A 15,364-nucleotide genomic window follows, 5' to 3' on the forward strand; every position below is an offset into this window, starting at 1 on the left:
GAGATGATGGCTCTGCCTGTGAATAATAGATAATGTGGTTAATTTAAACTCAGACTGAGATAATCAGTCAGGAGAGGAGAGGAGAGGACAGGACAGGACAGGACAGGAGAGGAGAGGAGAGGAGAGGAGAGGAGAGGAGGAACCAGTTAAAAGAAGGAGAATCAACTGAAAAACAAGAAGTAAAGAAGAAGTTAACTCCCTCCTCTCGAGTCTCCCAGGATGCATCACTTCAGCTTCCACTCCTGTCCAGCGTGGACTGACAGCTCAGTGATGAGGCGCTACACTAATATATGCCAAGCTGCTTGGGCACGTCTTGTCAGAGTGTCAGTTCAGAGACACATGGGAACAGACAGTGTGTGTCTATACTTATCATCTTACCATAACAAAGGCTAAACATTGTGCCATATATGATGCGTCATAAATAATCTCGCAACAACAACCGCTACAGCATGAGAGGAAATGGGAGAAGCTGAATAATTTAAGGAAATCTATTCCAGTGCTTACAGTATGTGGGTGGGTGAGTGTGTGAACAAGTCCTGGAGCTCTGCAGCAAACAGCCGGAGCCTTTAGACACAACTGTTAGCTCTGAAATGGAGTTTAGAGGTAGATAAACACACACCTGGTCACAAACCTCATGTGTTTTACGTTACAACATTTACAAGTTTACAGATTGTCACGGATCAGTGCAAACGTTTTTGGCCCGGCCAGACAGGTTGTACAAAATTCCCGATCAGATATTTCAAAGCCTGTATAGTGATGGTATGAGTGTGAGTATGAGCATATCAGGAGTTTCTATCAAGGCACCACATGCAGGAGATAGATTCATGGAGCTTTCATGGAATAACACCTAGAATCGTCACCCACATGCAAGATTTAAATTTCTGATTGGAAGAGGCATTGATATGATTCAAGGTATCCAAACACAGCACGAGTCGGTGTGACACACGGTGTTAAGGAAATGCATTGAAGCAGGCTGATGGTATTCAGTGTGTCTGTGGTCAGATATGGGATGAACTGACAGCCGACTGTCATCACAGTGTGGTTTTCACCGAGAGCTCGCAAAGAGGCACGGTGTGATTGCTTCTCGATAACACAGGCGAGGGAAGAAAAGACGGTGAGAAAAGGATTTTAGGTTGGCTGCTGCCATGGCAACAGCGAGCTGTAATGGATTTGGACAGCACCTTTGGCTTCTGGCAGCCATTTCTGAACCTTCATTTTGTTTGTTTTTCCTCCTTGGGTTCTCTTCACACACACCTGCACACATTTTCTTTTCCTGATAACACTGCTTATGACAGATGCCTGTCAATCCCACAAATACCCCCAGATGAAGAACTTGCAACAGCACCTGCAGCTTCGGTTAATCAGAATGATTAAAGATAAGAAATCCTATAAGCAGAATCTTTTGTGACGGGATTGCATTAACAATGTGACATTTGGCACGCAGCTTTTAGATGATTTGTATCCTCAATAAGATTCAATTTGATTTCCCTCTAAGTGGAAGTCATAATTGAAAACGTTCCACATGATGAATTTGTTTGCGGTTAGGTGCAGGTGAAATTCAGAGGAAGTCACATGTAAGTCTTTCTCTCCCTTCTACATCCAATCACCTGGGATGGTAAATAGTGTGCCAAGTGTGACAGGGAACATGGAGTCTTTAATGCAATCCCGAGAGCTCCACCATCCCCTGATGCTGCAGCAGCCTCACTGAAAATGCTTCATTACTGTTGCTACATGATAGAAGCTCAGCCTCAGCTGTCATGCAAAAAGCAAGAGCCATATTCTTTTGATGTAGTGTGGCAGCTGAGTAGTGAATGGCTGGCTATCTCTCTCTCTCCCTCTCTCTCTCTTTCTCTCCCTCTCTCTCTTTTTGTCTCTGTCCCTCCTTCTTTCCCACAAAGCAGGAGGCCAGACAAAGTATCCGTCTCTGCCTGTCATCTCTTATCTCCTTGGAAGGAGAAGGGAATTTATGAGGAAGCTGCCCTTTCAACAGCGATGGATGCTGCCCTTCCTGTGCCTGGAGCCAAATCTCTGAACTGCGAAGCTTATCACTGTTATGTTTTATGTAACCTTCATCACATCCTGAAGTTGACTGATTCCTGGTGTATTTCAAGGAGTATGGACGAATTCAGACCAGGAATGATACAATCACAGTGGCTCCTAAATACATCTAAACCATTTATCATTTGTTAATTAAAAACAAAAAAGGTGTTATGTAGCAGATTGTTAGAAATGATAGATTTGAAGTACATCTAGTGGTTAGATCAAGTTAAAGCTGCAATGTAACAATAGGGATACCCCACCAGCAAATTAATCAATGAACATGATTAGAAACTGCAACTAACCGTAGACGACAGCTTAATCTAACTTATTTATGTTTGCTGGTTTGGTTAAATTTGTATTTGTGTAAGTGCAACAGGAAATGGGCCGATTTTATGATATATAAGGATTAGTGGACAAATCTTGAATATAAAGCCTTATCTGTATAAGACCTTGGCTTTTCTGTAAATGGGCCACCAGCAGAGGATTTGAACAGTTGTGTAAATGTGGTGATATTACACGGAACAGCAAAATTGGATTTGGGAATGTTAGGACAGCCAGTGTGTGAAGGGCAAGTGGATTAATTCCAACCACCACAAATAAAGGCTCAACCTGTTTAAAACACAGAATCAAACAAGTCCAAACAAATCACAAATGCTCATCTGCAGGTCGACATCTTTTCAATCCCATATTTTCAGATATACATATTTGCAGACCCCAGCCTCTTTTGCTTCATTAAATCTGATTGGATATCAGCATGCAGAACATGCAGCCTGTCACCATGGAGACTGACATGTATCAGACTGCTCGCCTGATGCAGACACTGGAAGGCTCAATTCAGTCAAGTTTCACTTACACGACTGCCAGCCAAAATTAAAGTGGAGGCCACTCTGAGGCTAATGGAGGATCCAGTGGCAGGAAAGAGGGAGAGAGAGATAGAGAGAGAGAGAGAGGGGGGGGGGATGCACAGGCTGACAGAAAATGACAGAATGACTGAGAAGGGCTGAAATGGAAGAGATCAGGAGGGAAGGGATCAGGTTGAGCGGTGGAAGCCTCTGTCCATTTCTCTGCTCTGATGAATGTCTGACAGGTCTTCTCTCAGAGATCGATCAGTGCTGATTTTAGTCTGGCGCTCACTATGAAACTGTTTGTGTGTCTGGGAGACAATAACACAACTGTTTGAGGCAAATCCTTTGCCGTTATGTATAATTAATGATTTAGGAACATTTGTCTGTTTGCATGTGCGTGCGTGTGTGTGCGTGTTCACATACATATCATCGACGTAATGTGGACTCAGTTTCCAGGGTTTTTATTCGTGCAAACAGCAATTCATATATTGTCCAGTAGAGGGGTCTATACATTTACATTTGAAGAAGCTCTTATTCTTAGATGTACAACAGATTATATATTTAACTGTCACCACTTTATCAGCAGTCCAATCCCATACATGGTTGATTTGAGAAAATGTTCTTCATAGGCTTTTGATATTTTGATTAGATTCTCCATGGCATTTCAACATTTTTTTTAATAACAAAAAATGATGTGTGATATATTTCTATATCTAGAAACTCCTACTAGTAATATATCTAGACATGGTGTATTTACAGTAATTAACAGAATACTTTCACATGTATGATGGATATTTGCATTATATAGATAGCAAAACAAATAAATCACAGTGAACAAATAAAATATTTGAAGAAAATATTCCCCCATATAATTTTTCAAAGGATGAAGACAAGTTTATTTGTACATACAATTGCTCTAATTGCCCACACATCATTAGCTGACATCTTGTGCTGACTCTTAGGCTACCCCCAACAGTGCTCTAAAATATAGGTATGGAGTAAAAAGAATATAAAATACAATATAACACAGCACAGGAGTGACAGCATTGGGAGATTTTGAATTACATTTTGGCAACTTTACTAATCATTTTTGGTCCCTGATTTGCTTTGTTATGGACAACGAGATACCGAATTTCACTGGATTTTAGTATAGTATGTTTTCAAGAACAGTAATAGGACTATACTAACAAATACAAGTTCAAAGCCAAACTTGGAGGAACAAGTCAAGTTTCTGTCATGGGAAACCTGTGTAGGCTTGAGAGATAGTGTAGACCAAGCCTCATGGGAAGTTCAGGAATGCCTAAAGAGAGCCATCAGAAACAAGCAAACCACTAAATTAAGACCTAGAATGGCGAGTGGCCAACAAGCACAGAGGGCAGGGGACATCTTGTTATAACAAAAGCTTAAGTATACAGGAATTCAACAGGATTCATACTGGGACTCAATTAAAGACCTTAAGCATCTCACAGATCTGTTATCTAACTTTGAATCAATAATACAACTCCAGTGATAAAATGCTGTTTAATTATTCGGTGTTGCTACTGTGTTTAGTCCTAATCTCATCTCATCTCATCTCATCTCATCTCATCTCATCTCATCTCATCTCATCTCATCTCATCTCATCTCATCTCATCTCATCTCATCTCATCTCATCTCATCTCATCTCATCTCATCTCATCTCATCTCATCTCCTCTCCTCTCCTCTCCTCTCCTCTCCTCTCCTCTCCTCTCCTCTCCTCTCATCTGACTTGATCTAATCTAATCTAATCTAATCTTATTTTATCTAATCTATTTCTCTGTAAGGGTGTCTAGTTCTACTGCATGGAAAGTTGGAGCAATGCTTTGCAGATCAGAACCTTCCTATCTGAAACAATTCACAAACTTTTTTCCTGAAGTTCTTTCCTACAATGACGTAGAGGGTGGGGTTCAGTATACTGTTGGAATATGCTAGGTAGTAAGAGATACACATGATGAAACCTGGGATGACGGTGATGTCCTGTTTCAGAATGTTAGATAAAATTAGCACTTGCAGAATACTGATCAGGTGGTAAGGTGCCCAGCAGATGAGGAAGGCCAGGAGGACCGCCAGCACCATAAAGGTGGCTTTATTCTCTCTGATGCAAAAGGTGTTGAAGGAAGTGTAGGAAGAGAAAATGTTTTGACTTTCTGTTTGAGAGCTTTTTCTCACTCAAGTAACAGTTGTAACGGAAAAGTAGTATACAGCACCAACACAGCACCAACTAGAGAGTAGTTGTGACATCATTCTGATAAAGATTTTATTAAAGATAACCATGACTCACAGATGAGTGAAATACAAATGGAATGTATTCTATTCATACAGCACCTTGTTGGCTGAAGAGTCATTCTGCAAGTGTCTTCCAAGTAAATCCAGATGTGAAATGATGAAGAGCTTCCCCGCCTCTCTGCTCTGATCCTCAGGCAGGAAGGGGAAAGAAAACTCCTGATACATGGATATGCAAAGATAGAGAGGGAAGGAGGAGTGAGGAGATCAGTGCATCATGGGAAGTCCCCCAGCAGTCTAGGCCTCTTGCAGCGTAACTAGGGGCCGGTCCAAAGCAAGCCTGGCTGGCCTTAACTCTAAGGCTAATCAAAAAGGAAAGTTTAAAGCATACTCTTAAAGACAGAGAGTGTTTAGAGTTGTAGCTCTCAGTGGTCAAAGTGCTGAAAAGAAACCTGGAGCTGAATTGGTTCTCTTCTATTAGTGTAGAGTAATAAGCAGCTCTTGCATTACAGAGGGCCTTCTTAAATGCTTTAAGACTGTCTTGCCAAATTGAGCGTACATCTTCCTCTTTTGTGGAATGCCATATTCTTTCAAGTTTTCTCAATGTTTGCTTTAGTTTGCGTGTTGGAATGTTATACCATGGAGCTAAACTCTTGTATTATATCTCCTTTTTTTAAGGAGCGATGGAGTCTAGAGTCATCCACAGTGACCCTGCAGCACAAAATTATCAATCTGGGAGGGACTAATATCAGAATAAGAGTCATCTATATGGTAATGAATTCAGTGCTGATTGAACTGCTTCCTTAAATTTAGCTACGGCTCTTTCAGACACACATCTAGTGAAAGCATTTTGGTCTAATGGCGTGTAGTTCAGTAATAGGAAGTTATTGAGTGATGATTCGATAAAATAGGGTTCTCTTGAAAAACTATTACTTGATCAATATCAATGCCATAAGCCAGAACATGGTCAAAGTCCATATCAAACAAAGAGCCTCAAGGGAATGTGATTCTTCTTTAAATAGATTCAACAGCAGTCCAACAATTTCAATGAATAAACAGTCATTAAAAAATGTTCATTCTTTGATGGTGTCACCCCTCGTGTGAAGCTGTTCACACGCTGTTTCTTCACAGACATTTCCACAGACATTTCCAAAGATAATGTTGTAGCCAATTTCATGTGTGCTATATGATGTGTGTGTGTGCGTGTGCGTGTGCGTGTGGTAAGCTGTGTAAGTATTATTGTTGTTGCATTCCAGCCACAAAGATTACATCTCTCTCACAGAGCCTCTGTAAAGTGTAAACAGTCCCACAGTCAGAGGAGCAGAGCTCCAGCTCAGCCTGTGGCCATACACACTGTACACACATACATTACACCTTATGCATCTGAGACCCTGATTTCCACCCCAAATGTGGACACATAGCAATTTTACCTTCTGATGTTGAAAGACTGAAAACAAAACTGGAGTGAGGATTGTGGACACCCACTGGCATCAAAGTGTAACAGACAAAACCAAGACTGGCCGACAGGATCTATTTTTTCATTTCTGATTGGATTTCTTCATTATCTATTCTCCTCAGTTAAACTTTGATACTTGAAAAATCCGTTTTCATCAAAACATCAATTAAAGAATCAATAAATAGAGATCACATATGCTACACATGAAGTACAAGAGAATCAAGATTTTTCCCAAGATTTTTATTAAAAGGACACAGCAGTAATATCAGATATAAAGAGGTGTCCACCCCCAGCTCAGAACCCTCTCATCTTAAACAATTGACAAACTTTTTCCCTGAAGCTCTTTCCTACAATGACGTAGAGGATGGGGTTGAGTGCACTGTTGAAGAAAGCTAAGCAGACAGAAACCCGATGGCAAATGTGTAAGATGGTGTTGACGTGACTCCCTTCTGGATTTTTAGCTTTTTGTATCCCATTCCGCACGGTGACCAGGTGGTAAGGCGCCATGCAGATGAGGAAGGCTAGGAGGACCACCAGCACCAGAAAGGTCTGTCTTGACCGGTTAGGTTTAGAGGGACAGAGAGAAAGAGAAAGAAAGAATAAAAGGAGAGAGAGACACACACAGAGAGGCACAGCAACAACAATCATGGTACTAATGTAAATATGACTTATGATATGAATATAAAAAGAAGGACAGGGTTTTCATCTCTACTGGACAGACTTCCACTAGAACCTGTGAGATAAGCGTAATAGTCAGTAATAGGAAGTTATTGAGTGATGATTCGATAAAATAGGGTTCTCTTGAAAAACTATTACTTGATCAATATCAATGCCATAAGCCAGAACATGGTCAAAGTCCATATCAAACAAAGAGCCTCAAGGGAATGTGATTCTTCTTTAAATAGATTCAACAGCAGTCCAACAATTTCAATGAATAAACAGTCATTAAAAAATGTTCATTCTTTGATGGTGTCACCCCTCGTGTGAAGCTGTTCACACGCTGTTTCTTCACAGACATTTCCACAGACATTTCCAAAGATAATGTTGTAGCCAATTTCATGTGTGCTATATGATGTGTGTGTGTGCGTGTGCGTGTGCGTGTGGTAAGCTGTGTAAGTATTATTGTTGTTGCATTCCAGCCACAAAGATTACATCTCTCTCACAGAGCCTCTGTAAAGTGTAAACAGTCCCACAGTCAGAGGAGCAGAGCTCCAGCTCAGCCTGTGGCCATACACACTGTACACACATACATTACACCTTATGCATCTGAGACCCTGATTTCCACCCCAAATGTGGACACATAGCAATTTTACCTTCTGATGTTGAAAGACTGAAAACAAAACTGGAGTGAGGATTGTGGACACCCACTGGCATCAAAGTGTAACAGACAAAACCAAGACTGGCCGACAGGATCTATTTTTTCATTTCTGATTGGATTTCTTCATTATCTATTCTCCTCAGTTAAACTTTGATACTTGAAAAATCCGTTTTCATCAAAACATCAATTAAAGAATCAATAAATAGAGATCACATATGCTACACATGAAGTACAAGAGAATCAAGATTTTTCCCAAGATTTTTATTAAAAGGACACAGCAGTAATATCAGATATAAAGAGGTGTCCACCCCCAGCTCAGAACCCTCTCATCTTAAACAATTGACAAACTTTTTCCCTGAAGCTCTTTCCTACAATGACGTAGAGGATGGGGTTGAGTGCACTGTTGAAGAAAGCTAAGCAGACAGAGACCCGATGGCAAATGTGTAAGATGGTGTTGACGTGACTCCCTTCTGGATTTTTAGCTTTTTGTATCCCATTCCGCACGGTGACCAGGTGGTAAGGCGCCATGCAGATGAGGAAGGCTAGGAGGACCACCAGCACCAGAAAGGTCTGTCTTGACCGGTTGGGTTTAGAGGGACAGAGAGAAAGAGAAAGAAAGAATAAAAGGAGAGAGAGACACACACAGAGAGGCACAGCAACAACAATCATGGTACTAATGTAAATATGACTTATGATATGAATATAAAAAGAAGGACAGGGTTTTCATCTCTACTGGACAGACTTCCACTAGAACCTGTGAGATAAGCGTAATAGGAAGTAATAGGAAGTTATTGAGTGATGATCCAATAAAATAGGGTTCTCTTGAAAAACTATTACTTGATCAATATCAATGCCATAAGCCAGAACATGGTCAAAGTCCATGTCAAACAAAGAGCCTCAAGGGAATGTGATTCTTCTTTAAATAGATTCAACAGCAGTCCAACAATTTCAATGAATAAACAGTCATTAAAAAATGTTCATTCTTTGATGGTGTCACCCCTCGTGTGAAGCTGTTTTTTCTTCACAGACATTTCCACAGACATTTCCAAAGATAATGTTGTAGCCAATTTGATGTGTGCTATATGATGTGTGTGTGTGTGTGTGCGTGTGGTAAGCTGTGTAAGTATTATTGTTGTTGCTGCTCCACTTGCGCACCTGAGGGCACAGGAGGTAATTATTCACGTAGTCTACAAGGGAGAGTCACAGGTGAACGGTGACAGGGGAATTAGGAACTGGGAAGCCACACAGTTTTTCAACCGTACTGTTGCGGATGTGGTCTTGGCTTGGTATTGTTGTTTGTTAGTGTTTTTGTTTGTTTTACATTACAAGCTCGATTTTATATTCAGTGCACCCGGTGTTTTTGAGTAAAGCTTTCTTCAAGCTAAATCAAATTAAAATGTCAAAAGCATATCAAATGGTGGACCTCATTCTTGCATCATGACGCGTTGGAAATGCCTTCAAATTCCCTCAAGTGGCCTTTTTGTGTTGGTCGATTGACACTGCAAATAATGTTTAAAAAAAATGATTTAGGAAGACAGCAGCTATAAACATGCCACAAATGGTCTGAAGCAAACTACATTTCCAAATATTCATGATTCTAATATTGTCTTCATCCCTAAAAAGCCAGATGTTTGTCATGTGAGTCACATCCAAGATCATCGGGGACATTACATTCCTATATACAAGTGTCTAAGTGATTAAGTTTTCCATTCCAGCCACAAAGTTTACTTCTCTCTCACAGAGCCCCAAATGTGGACACATAGCAATTTTACCTTCTGATGTTGAAAGACTGAAAACAAAACTGGAGTGAGGATTGTGGACACCCACTGGCATCAAAGTGTAACAGACAAAACCAAGACTGGCCGACAGGATCTATTTATTCATTTCTGATTGGATTTCTTCATTATCTATTCTCCTCAGTAAAACTTTGATACTTGAAAATCCGTTTTCATCAAAACATCAATTAAAGAATCAATAAATAGAGATCACATATGCTACACATGAAGAACAAGAGAATCAAGATTTTTCCCAAGATTTTTATTAAAAGGACACAGCAGTAATATCAGATATAAAGAGGTGTCCACCCCCAGCTCAGAACCCTCTCGTCTTAAACAATTGACAAACTTTTTCCCTGAAGCTCTTTCCTACGATGACGTAGAGGATGGGGTTGAGTGCACTGTTGAAGAAAGCTAAGCAGACAGAGACCCGATGGCAAATGTGTAAGATGGTGTTGACGTGACGCCCTTCTGGATTTTTAGCTTTTTGTATCCCATTCAGCAAGGTGACCAGGTGGTAAGGCGCCATGCAGATGAGGAAGGCTAGGAGGACCACCAGCACGAGAAAGGTGGCTTTATTCTCTGTGTCCTTGCTATTGAACCTTGACATTGCCTGGTTCTTCACAGCCTGAATAATCTTGACAGTGCAGTAGGAAATAACGCAAACAGGGATGATGAAGCTGAACATGGCAAATATCCCATCACAGATCAACTGTACAGTGATGTCTGGATACTCCAGGTGACATGCAGTAAAATCATACTCGGGGATATACCTCACTACCATAAACACGATTGTGGGCACACTCATGAGCAGGCCAAAGCCCCACACCGGCACACAGCACAGTTTGGCGTATTTTGGACTGCGCATTCTGCCATGGGACATTGGGTGAACCAGTGCCACATAACGATCTATACTAACAAGAACCAGGAAGTAAATGCTGCAGCAGGCGTTCATCTTGATGGACATCTTCACCAGTACGCAGAGGAATGAACCAAAGGGCCAGTTGTATCTGTTGGCTATATTAACAGACCAGATGGCTAAAAATGACATCAGGACAAGGTCAGCAGCAGCCAGGTTACTTAAGTAGATCTCAGCCACGGTGCAGGGCTTCTTTTGGAGGCAGAACACCAACAGGACGAACACATTACCCACAATCCCAAGAACACTGATGATCAGGACAGGTGCAAAAGTTGTGGAGGGGTTAAAGGCAGAACCTTCAGTGTCAGAGGCAGAGGTGCTGTTTTCCAGAACACTGTGCAGAGAAGAAAAGAGAACAATAGTATTATAACAAAAACACAGTTTGAAGCTAATTTCATTTACATTTTTAAATATTGGAATCTATTGGTCAAAGAGCACGAGTGGAGACAAACTACACCTGAGGAGTTGAGTATGTTTCAAACTGTTTAAATCGAAACCCAAGTCTGTTTTAGGCTTTGTAAAAGATAACAACCGTGACTCACAGATGAGTGAAATATAAATGGAACGTATTCTATTCATACGGCACCTTGTTGGCTGAAGAGTCATTCTTGAAGAGTCTTCCAATAAATCCAGAAGTTAAATGATGAGGACCTTCCCCTACTCTCGCTCTGATCATCCGGCTTAATGTAGAAAGAAACCTCCTTAAATGTATTCCCTCTCTTTCCCTCTCTCTCTCTCTTTCTCTCGAAGTTCCACCAGGGGAAGAGGTTGTTGTATAAATAGATTCACTGGGGCTGTAATCTGTCACATCTGTCACTCAAAGATGTTACAAAGTGCCGTTGAAAAAACTGAGTAAAAGTACTGATGAAGTAGTACGACAATTGCAACAATAAGCAGTCATTTCAAAAATTGACATTTTAACATTTTGATGAGCTGTATGTCAAAACCCTGAAGCTGCTGGCGTTGTTGTTATTATAAGCCAACATAAATGAGATCTGAAGAAGTCAAATGTTGGGTGATTGTATTAAAAACAACAGCAAATAACTGAATCTTAATTTATTTGTTGTGGTTAGATTTCTTATATTATTATTTCAATATTTTTTTTCTCCCCTCTGATTTCCTTCGTTAACTTCACTTCCTGCCGTTGTCTCTCCTGATTGAACGCCCCTCTCCTTATTAGTTTCACCTGTTCCTGATTACTTCATGTCCCCCTCATCTCCTGTCACATGTCTTTGTCAATCAGCGTTCCCTCATTTTTAAAAATCATCTAAACACTCCATGATTTTGTTGATCATTTGGATTACCCTTTTGGATAATTGATTGATTATTTTGAGTTCTTTTATGCGCTTTGAATTGCTTGTATTTGTAATTCAACTTTTGCTCCCTCGACTATAGAATTTGTTTTGTTTTGTGCTGTGTGTTTGAATCCTCACCCTTGCTGTACTTTCTGTGCAGCAAGGGTGGTGTATTTGGTCGTGTAGTTGCATCTATGGTGCTTTTCACTTCATTTACATAAATAGTATTAGTAATTTACTTCTCTGCAACTATGTTTCAACGCTTGTTGGACATAAGAGAATAAGATGTTCATGGATGTAACAAAGCGAAGTTTGGGAGAGATGTTACATAGCATAGTTACGTAGCATAGTGAGGCCAGCTCGGTCTTTTCGCCACTAGGGGGCAACTACAACCTTTTTCAATGGACCATTTCTCCACACACATCTCACTCAGCATAATCTGAGGCTCTCAAACGGGGCAGTTATATTTTTTTACAAACGTGCGTTTCACATCAGATTTTAACTATTTATCAAAGATTTTGTACATGCAATCTTATGATCAGAATAGGAGGGTGAAGATGCAAAATTCGGAGTAAAACATGTGTCTTAACCAGAAATTAAATATGTTCAATTGGAAAGTTTTGAGGCAGAAGACTGATAGTTGCTATGCTGCAATCTAAGGACAGAAACATGCACCTGCTTTAGGCAGCAGATGTCATCACTGTATTTATTCATTTCAGTTTGCTTGCTCACTTCGCTTTAAAAAATCACTGATCATTTTACATAAAAACATCAATCAAACATCGAACTACAACAAATATGTAGTCTATCATCACTCATAAAGGTTTCTCGAAGAGAAATGTATGTTTTATTTTATTTCAAGACAGAACAGAGGTTTGTGATAAACGTTGGACAATATACTGTGATTTGCTCACCACCAAAACAAGCAGTTTTGCACTCAACACATGACACAAACTTCCCTTTTCTACCCTGAATCAGATGGAAAGTTTTTTTAAATAGGGCAAATGTGCACAATCTTCTCAGCTGTGTTTTGTGACCTTGACCTCTGTCATTTTCTTCAAATAATTTGGTGGCTAGATGGCAGCAGCTATAACCTTGCCATAAATGGTTTGACTCAAACCACAATTGCAAATATTCAAGATTCTAATATTTATGGGTCCCTGAGTCACGTCCATGATCATCAGGCACATTACATTCCCATCTCCAAGTGTCTTAATGATCAAATGTTCCATTCCAGCAACAAAGTTTACTTCTCTCTCACGGTGCCTCTGTAAACTGTAAACAGTCCCACAGTCAGAGGAGCAGAGCTGCAGCTCAGCCTGTGGCCATACACACTGTACACACTTTCATTTCACCTGAAGCATGAGTCCCTGATTTCCAACCCAAATGTGGACGCATGAGCAAGTTTACCTTCTGATGTTGAGAGAAAACAAATCTGGAATTGGGATAGTGTACAACCACTGGTATCAGGCTCAGTGTTACTCATGAAGCAGTTATTCAGACACAACCTTTTATGGGATTCAATAACAGACAAAACTAATACAGGCCAGCTTATTTTTCATGATACAATGTTTGAGATGTGTTGTGAAATTCACCTTTCAGAGCTTCTTGGTCAGTTCTTGCTAAAACAAATAGACAAACCAAGACTGAATATTTTGCAATCTGAGAATGTTACAGCTTTCTGTGAGTTTGCAGCTTGAGGAGCATTTCATCTAATGTGACTTGTGGCTGTAATACTCGTTTCACAAGCACGCAATTAGGGTGAGGCTTTGGGCCACTCCCAGTGTCTCAAAGAACGGGTTTTGTTCTGTACAAATACTATACAAATTCTGTAGAAAATCACTCTCTAGAGCCCTTAGGGTTACTTTCCCTGACTGGAAAGCAGTGCACAGAACAAGCCCTGTGAAGCCCTGTAGTGTTGAAAGAAGACATGTAGGAGGGAACAGCTCAGAGCAGCCCGGAGGAGAAGTTAACATACTGAGAAAGAGACAGGAAATGAACTAAGTGTTATTGAGTGGGAGCCCATGCACCGCCGCCCCCTGGTCCAGACATTGTGTTGTATAGCTCATTGCCAGACTTCACCAGACCCATAACTGACCACAGGAGCACAGACAAATTACTCTGTTTTCATGGTTACTGAGGGAGCCTTCAGTTTTTGCAGATCTAGTCCAACCAGCAGAGCCTGAGCATCTGTCAGAGTAATGTCTGGATTTATCGTCTGGTTTTAAGAGGGACTCTTAAAAAAGGACAAATATGAAGACAGAGAAATGTGTCCCACTGGAGTATAAATCACAAAGTAAAGCAGCGACAAGAGGCCTGTTGAGGGTGATGGCATGCATGTCATACATTTATTAAGCAATATGATTGATAACTGGCATAATGATCAAAGTATTCCCAATAATAGCTGGGGGTTGGTACATGTCCACAAATATGATTCACTGCAGCTGGAAAACAAAATGTGCACGTGTCAAAATGAAATATACTTCTGGCAGTCAATCCGGTTTTCCAGTGATTTGTAGTGCAGACAGTGCAGATCACTCTGTGAAAACAAACACATAAATTAAACCGCCGGGTGATTCTCTTGCTAGGCTGTGTTGGAAAATAAGAGATGACATAAAGACTTTCTCAATGAGTAGAAACTGGACTGTTGGAACCAAATGATCCCAATGTGACTTTTAATGCATTTATATAACTTGTTCATCCGGACAGAACAGAACGGCAAAACAAAACAAATACTTTTAAATAGTCATAACATTTAATTCAGAGATGATGTGATGTAGAAGCTATGAATCTGAAAGGTAATGGAATAGATTGAGTTCACTGTAGGTGGCGTGGGCGTGGCTTCCTCCTGATTAGCGCTCATTCATCTCACCTGCTCAGCCTGCACACCTGCATCCCATCAACACATCAACTCAACAGATCATCTACTCCAGCCTTCCAGCCACTCACTCTCAGATTGTTAGTGTTTGCTCCCAGCGCTCCAGTGTTGCCCTGTTATTCATCCTCATCTTGATTTTGCCTTAGCTCTAATGTTTGGAAAAATGCATTACATAACTTGTGTACTTTAGTTCTATTGTTTTACTGTTCTACTGATCCTATTTCCCTTGTGAAGTTTGTTCCATAGAAACGTGTTGTAAAAGAATGACAAGGGAAGGTGGGTCTGAAAGTACAGCATCTGCTAAGGTCAAGAGATCACAATCGAACTTGCTATTAAATGAAACCATCCATCAAATGAGGATTCTGATTCTTATCTTAGCAGGAAGGAACGAAGGAAGGAAGGAGTGCAGGGGAAACGAGGAAAGGATCAAGCCACTGCAAACCATTATGTCTCTGTTATTAGATTGCATGTTGGACAACTCAATTGTGTAAGCCCCCCTGCTGAAGGTCAGACACAACTCACTGGCAAACCAACCAAACTGAATCCTTTCCCTCATATCTCATGTGTTATCTTGTGTGTGCTATCATAAAACCTGT

General features: G+C 40.6%; 2 protein-coding genes across 2 annotated transcripts in view; one reads left to right on the top strand and one right to left on the bottom strand.

Annotated features, from left to right (window-relative positions):
- Positions 1-9,992: 9,992 nt before the first annotated feature.
- LOC143006126 (B2 bradykinin receptor-like) lies at positions 9,993-11,201 on the bottom strand. Its single transcript, XM_076157450.1, has 2 exons — positions 11,182-11,201; positions 9,993-10,929 (listed from the first exon to the last, which is right to left on the bottom strand). The coding sequence occupies exons 1-2, from the start codon at positions 11,199-11,201 to the stop codon at positions 9,993-9,995; spliced, it is 957 nt and encodes a 318-aa protein (XP_076013565.1).
- Positions 11,202-12,516: 1,315 nt separating this feature from the next.
- The window catches only part of LOC143006355 (B2 bradykinin receptor-like), a 42,364-nt gene continuing 39,516 nt past the window's right edge, over positions 12,517-15,364 (top strand). Inside the window, exon 1 of the mRNA XM_076157767.1 lies at positions 12,517-12,529. The gene's annotated coding sequence lies outside the window, so the exon portion shown is untranslated. The remainder of the gene's footprint in view (positions 12,530-15,364) is intronic.

This window comes from Genypterus blacodes, unplaced genomic scaffold (genome assembly GCF_046128005.1).
Source record: "Genypterus blacodes isolate CSIRO-AG114 ecotype Tasmania unplaced genomic scaffold, CSIRO-AGI_Gbla_v1 ptg000073l_1, whole genome shotgun sequence".
Taxonomy (NCBI): Eukaryota; Metazoa; Chordata; class Actinopteri; order Ophidiiformes; family Ophidiidae; genus Genypterus; species Genypterus blacodes.

Bases quoted from the DNA above. Each gene is read 5' to 3' on its own strand.
- LOC143006126 (XM_076157450.1), bottom strand. From the start codon at position 11,201: ATGACTCTTCAGCCAACAAG. The intron at 10,930-11,181 runs GTGCCGTATGAA...TTCTCTGCACAG, and splicing joins ATGACTCTTCAGCCAACAAG to TGTTCTGGAAAACAGCACCT.